General features: G+C 41.9%; 1 protein-coding gene across 1 annotated transcript; it reads left to right on the top strand.

Moving 5' to 3' along the window:
• The first annotated feature begins 3,720 nt into the window (after positions 1-3,720).
• Positions 3,721-5,722, top strand: foxd3 (forkhead box D3). Its single transcript, XM_014123441.2, has one exon. It carries the CDS (start codon positions 4,151-4,153, stop codon positions 5,243-5,245), a length of 1,095 nt encoding a protein of 364 aa, XP_013978916.1. The 5' UTR covers positions 3,721-4,150; the 3' UTR covers positions 5,246-5,722.

Genomic DNA, 5,722 nt, shown 5'->3' with positions numbered 1-5,722 from the left:
CTGTTTGGCCCCTTTGTGCATTGTTGTGACTGCACGAGGCTCCAGGATGATTCTACAAAAGGGACGGTTAAAAATGAGCTACATCATATTGTTTGACAGAAAGTTGCAGGTTGATAGAGTGGATTCTTCAAGGGGGTGAAAATGGCGAATTCCCAAAAAACGGCTGAGATCCTGCCTTCTGGTGGGTATAGCCTTGAGGGAATCACCGTGTCGACCGTGAAAAATCTAATTAGAGCTCGCATTTAAATGAAAAGTCATTTTTTTAACTCAAGTATGACGTGGACACTTCCCTCTTCCTAGATGAAAAGAACAGTTTTACAGAAAATGGCTAATTTTTATTAAATGTGGCGTGCTGATCATTCGGTGACGTAAAATAATTAACATAATAGCGTAATTAAAAGCGCGCTAACAATGCCATTAATTTATCATACCGTTTTACTAACTTTCTGACCCAACTACTCTCCCATAATTAATTAAACGAGTTGCCTTTCAAAAATCTGTTATCAAACAAGTAGTTTTCACCTTAGGCTTTTGTTTAAACCATCTTGATTAGGGTAGTTAAACTCATCTCGACATTACATTAAAAAAAAATCACCAAATACATTCCGAAACGAGCTGTGGCGAGCGCCAAACAGACACAGGCATAGGGCTGATGATGCCAGGATCCTTAGCTCTTAATCCGCAACAGCTCCAAGTTTTACTTCACTTATTTACTGGAAGGAAATGGTTTAAAATAATGAGAAAGCATCCTTTGATTCTGCAGCCACCACTAAAGCGATGATGAGTCCGTTGACCAAGAAGAACGCACTGAGTCTTCTATCAATGATTCGCGTTCCTCTGTGGACAATAACACATTCTTCGATGTCTAGGGCGTTTATGCTGTTTTATTTTGGTGTTTTTATTCAGTAAGAGTGGAAATAATGCAACATTATGTCTTATACAAGTACCGAGGATTAATATATGTTCGTGCGTAATTAATATATGGCCATGCGTAATTATACGCCCTATTATTGGTTTCAAGTGCAGCCGCGTCTTTCCATCGCGTCCCGTTCCCATTCTAGGAATCTGTTTTCCTTCAGAGCACACATTCTCTCGCTCTCCCTTTCCGCCACACCTTTCAATTTCATCCTCGTCTCTTTTTATTTAAGACATTTAATTAGGCAGAAATTCTATACCGTTTTGCTATCTGGGAGGTATTTGTTTCTGACCTTCCTGTGGTAATCACATTGCAACGCGGCGACGCGGTGACTGTATCCGCTCTGTCACCTGCTATCTGCTACCGCTACCGCGTCCTCTAATGGTTCATGGTGGAGAGAGTTAGCTTATTATTCTAAAAGGTTTTGTCGGGCTAAGCCGTGCATGTGTGCTTAAATGTACATTTCATTAACAAACTGCAAAGATATAAAAGCGGATTTGTGAGGCTTCAAAAGATCACAGGGAGGACGGGTTCGATCTCCTATCACCTAGTTACATTGTCTGTCTTTCACAACACGCTGCATCTCGGATTTAAAGACGAAGGAGCCTTTTAGGATAGCCTACACCTGTTTCTAAACGTTTCTGAGATGCCCAAATCAAAATAACATAACGTAGTATTACCAATTTGTAAGTGGCTCTGGATAAGAGCATCTGCTAAATGACGTAAATGTAAATGTAAATGTAAAATTACTCCCCCAAACAAACAATATGATGTATATATAAACAATACCGTGAAAAATGAAACAAACATGTTACGCAAACAGTTGTGTAGTGTCAGTGTGAGCTAGATATAGGACTGAATGGGTGAGCTGTGATTTCATCTGCTAAGTAGCCCGGTATTGATAGACTCCACATCACACAGGTCACCGGGTGCATGCCTGAGCAAGAGATTAGCACAATGCATGTCTAATCGGGGGCCTTGTCCCTTTTCACTGCGACACATTATTAACGATATGATTTAATTAAGCCGACTTTTATTCAAACAAAAGGAGCAGCCACGTCAAAGGTGCCGCACCAGGCACGAGCCCCCTATGCCAGGTAGAATTAAAGGATAGAGAAGGAAGATGATCGCCGCTGCCGCGAGGCGCTTGTTTTTAGATTAAATCCAAACCCTCAATAACAAAATACAGGCTCGGGAATGAGGAATTGAATGATATCAGAATTTATATAATATTAGATACTCAAATTGTAAAATATGTATTAGTAAAGGCCCATTTTCGATGTACATAGCCTATATTATCCGAGGAAAATGTTATAAACAACAGAGCTATAATCTGGACTATTTCTAGCAATGTAAAATATTTAAAATATAATGGTTATAATATTGAAATAATATTGAACAATTATCAAATTAAAATAATCATAATATTTGTATTAATTTAGGCCTAATTGAGTTATTATAATAGTTATATTTGTTGACCTAAATAAAGATGATGTGATCTACATAATAGTGTTCATAAGAAACTAATCTAAGTATTTGTGGTGGTGTCTGAGGGAGTTGTGGTTCGTGGTAGCGAAATCCTCACAGTACAATGCCAATGTGCACAGATTGGTGTTTAGCTTTTCAATGGAGGCCAGAAGAGGAGCTTTGAACTGAGCAAAATAGAACTTGTCATGGTTAACTGCTACTCCGTTCCCATTGTAAAGTCATTTACACATTTTTGTTAGTTCTAATAGAGGGGTGGTAAGAATAATTGCTTCTGTTGTCAATTAAAATATATTTTCATTACGACAGGAGGTGTTTCAGACGGAATCAATAGGAAGTTATATTGCTTTGTGGCACATATATAGAGAATCTAAGATAGGAAGATACTCCTGTTTTATTTATTCACAACAAAGCAACGGCAGCTTTTGTAAATTAGCAATGAACATGTCCTATTTTAAATAGATAAACAGTGCTATGTGTCTGCCCAACCATCATCAGCCTATTGGCAGGCTATTATCAGAGCAGGGATGCTAATGATACTGTTCCTGACCCCCTCCACTCCACTCCACTACAATGACATCGGACAACATTTCTCACACAACGCAGGAAACGTTTAGACTTCTGTATTCGTTTCTACATCCTTTCTTGTGAACAGCCCACATACACCGCGCACCTTCATGGTTGTGAATGGGGCCTTTGCATTCACCCGGTCCCGCATTTCCTACTTGTTCATATGCTAACACATGCAATGATTAGGTCGTTAACACCTCTGGCAAAACCCGTTGACAATTATTTATTTATTCTTTTCCATGGTTGTTTTCAGTATCCTTCTCACCTTCGACAAATCCACGGAATTAATCGTCTGAATATAGCCTTACATTCCATGGTGAAACTTGCACAATCCATCGTGAAATTTAAACTAGATTTTTGTTAGTATAATAGTAAAAATAATAATACTAAGTAGGCTCTGTCTTTCACCAAAAGGTCTTATGCCTAAAGTAAGAATTACACGTCAAGTCATTTGGGTGTGGAGAAGGCAACTAAGAATTATAGACTCTATTTTCCAATTTAATAAAAAAGGATTATATCCCGTGCAACATAAAGACGAGCACACAATAATAACTAGAAGATATTCAATTAACTTAGCTGTCGACGTTTTCATTCAGCCGCTTTCAACACAAGCAATTTGTTTAAGCAAAGTTAAGATTTGGTTTTAGTGCAGCCGGGATGCGCATCAGATCTTTCAATCATGTAGCCCCCCCCCCTACAGTTAAATGGTCTATGACGGACGAACACAGACAGAAAGTAGTGGAAAGCAGCATTACTGTTGTCCCTTTGTTGACAAATCCATGAAACAACTTCAGTTTGCATGGTTTAGCAGGGGGACGTCTGACGTCACCCAATCACGTGGCGGCACTGATAGTATATCTTAAAGTGGAAAAGTAATCTATCAGACAGTCCTTAAAACCGGCTTTAAAAGCATGTGTCATTTTGACTTCGCACTCTTAAACCACTCTTACTAGGAAATAGCGGTCGAAGGACATCGAGGCGTGAAGCGCACACACCAAAACCCTTAAGAAGACTACTAGGCTACTTGACTGGAGAAATATTTTCTGAAGTTTAAGTTTCTCTGGCAGGCCGGTCTGACCTGCATTTAGAATCCGGCGACATCCGATCTGACGGCAACGGACGGGCCGCGCGCGCACCCTCACCTAGATCCCTGGTTGTTCTTCGGTAAAGTAAGCTGTGATGACCCTGTCTGGTGGCAACAGTGCCAACGACATGTCCGGTCAGACGGTGCTCACTGCCGAGGATGTGGATATCGACGTGGTCGGCGAAGGCGATGAGGGAATGGAGCGAGACAGCGACTGCGACAGCCAGGGGGGCATGCACGACCGCTCGGAGGAGGTGGAGGAGATAGAAGTGAAGGACAGGTCCGGGAGTCCCTGCGAGAGTGCCGGGGAGGGAGAGACCAAAACGGACGGCACTGAGAGCGCGTCGGGTGCCATGAGCAGCAAGCCGAAAAACAGTCTAGTGAAGCCCCCCTACTCCTACATCGCGCTCATCACCATGTCGATACTCCAGAGCCCGCAGAAGAAACTCACACTCAGCGGGATCTGCGAGTTTATCAGCAGCCGGTTCCCGTACTACCGAGAGAAGTTTCCAGCCTGGCAGAACTCCATCCGCCACAACCTGTCGCTGAACGACTGCTTCGTGAAAATCCCCCGGGAGCCGGGCAACCCTGGTAAGGGCAACTACTGGACCTTGGACCCCCAGTCGGAAGATATGTTTGACAACGGCAGCTTCCTCAGGAGAAGGAAACGATTCAAGAGGCACCAGCCAGACATTCTCAGGGACCAGACAGCCCTCATGATGCAAAGTTTTGGGGCTTACAGTATTGGGAATCCTTACGGACGTCACTATGGAATTCACCCAGCCTACACCCATCCAGCGGGGATGTACCCTTACATGCACCCAGTAGGTCCTATGCTTCCCCCGACTGTCCCTCTCTTGTCCTCCGCTGAGCTGAACAGAAAAGCCTTCAACTCTCAGCTCAGCCCTAGCCTACAGATGCAGCTAAACAGTCTGAGCACCGCGTCTATGATAAAGTCCGAGCCCTCCAGTAGACCGTCTTTCAGTATAGAAAACATCATCGGGGTATCCACTTCCTCGAGTGCACAGACTTTTATGCGGCCTCCGGTGACTGTTCAGTCGGCGTTGTTGAGCGCACATGCCCTAACCAGGACAACAGCAGCTATTGCACCAATTCTTAGCATGCCATCTAATATCATGTCGGGACAGTTTTTACCCTCAGTAACGGCAGTGTCCAAATGGCCTCAATAGTCTCAATAAAATACTTACTTTTCTAGAGACTTGGGGGGGGAAGACTGTACAGCACGAAATAGGCATGCAGCACTGGAAGATGTCCACCAATCTGTAGCCATGTAAAGACTAAACAAAGAGACAACAGCAAAGGAATGCTATCTGTACAGGTAATATTTGTACATATTTGTAAAAATAAATACTTTTACTTGTTTGACTTTTACTTATTTTATTTCGTTGTTTGAACTGTACAACAATTGTAGTTATAGACGAGCTTTCCTGATATTATTTTCTATTTGATTTTGTAACTGGTAGCTGTTAGTTTAAAATAATCAACACTTTTGCTTTGATTTTTCATACATGATACAACATGTTCTTATTCTAAGTCTGGACAAATGGTCTGTTTATAAACTGAAATATATGTATTCTATGTATCTCTATTGTGTTGTAAAGTGGAATAATTTGTTAATAAATCTAAAGAAAGAAGCATTAGCACTA

The sequence above is a fragment of the Salmo salar genome, chromosome ssa10 (assembly GCF_905237065.1).
Source record: "Salmo salar chromosome ssa10, Ssal_v3.1, whole genome shotgun sequence".
In the NCBI taxonomy this organism is placed as follows: Eukaryota; Metazoa; Chordata; class Actinopteri; order Salmoniformes; family Salmonidae; genus Salmo; species Salmo salar.
Note: the sequence above shows the minus strand (reverse complement) of the source record. Positions and strands in the feature narration are given on the sequence as shown.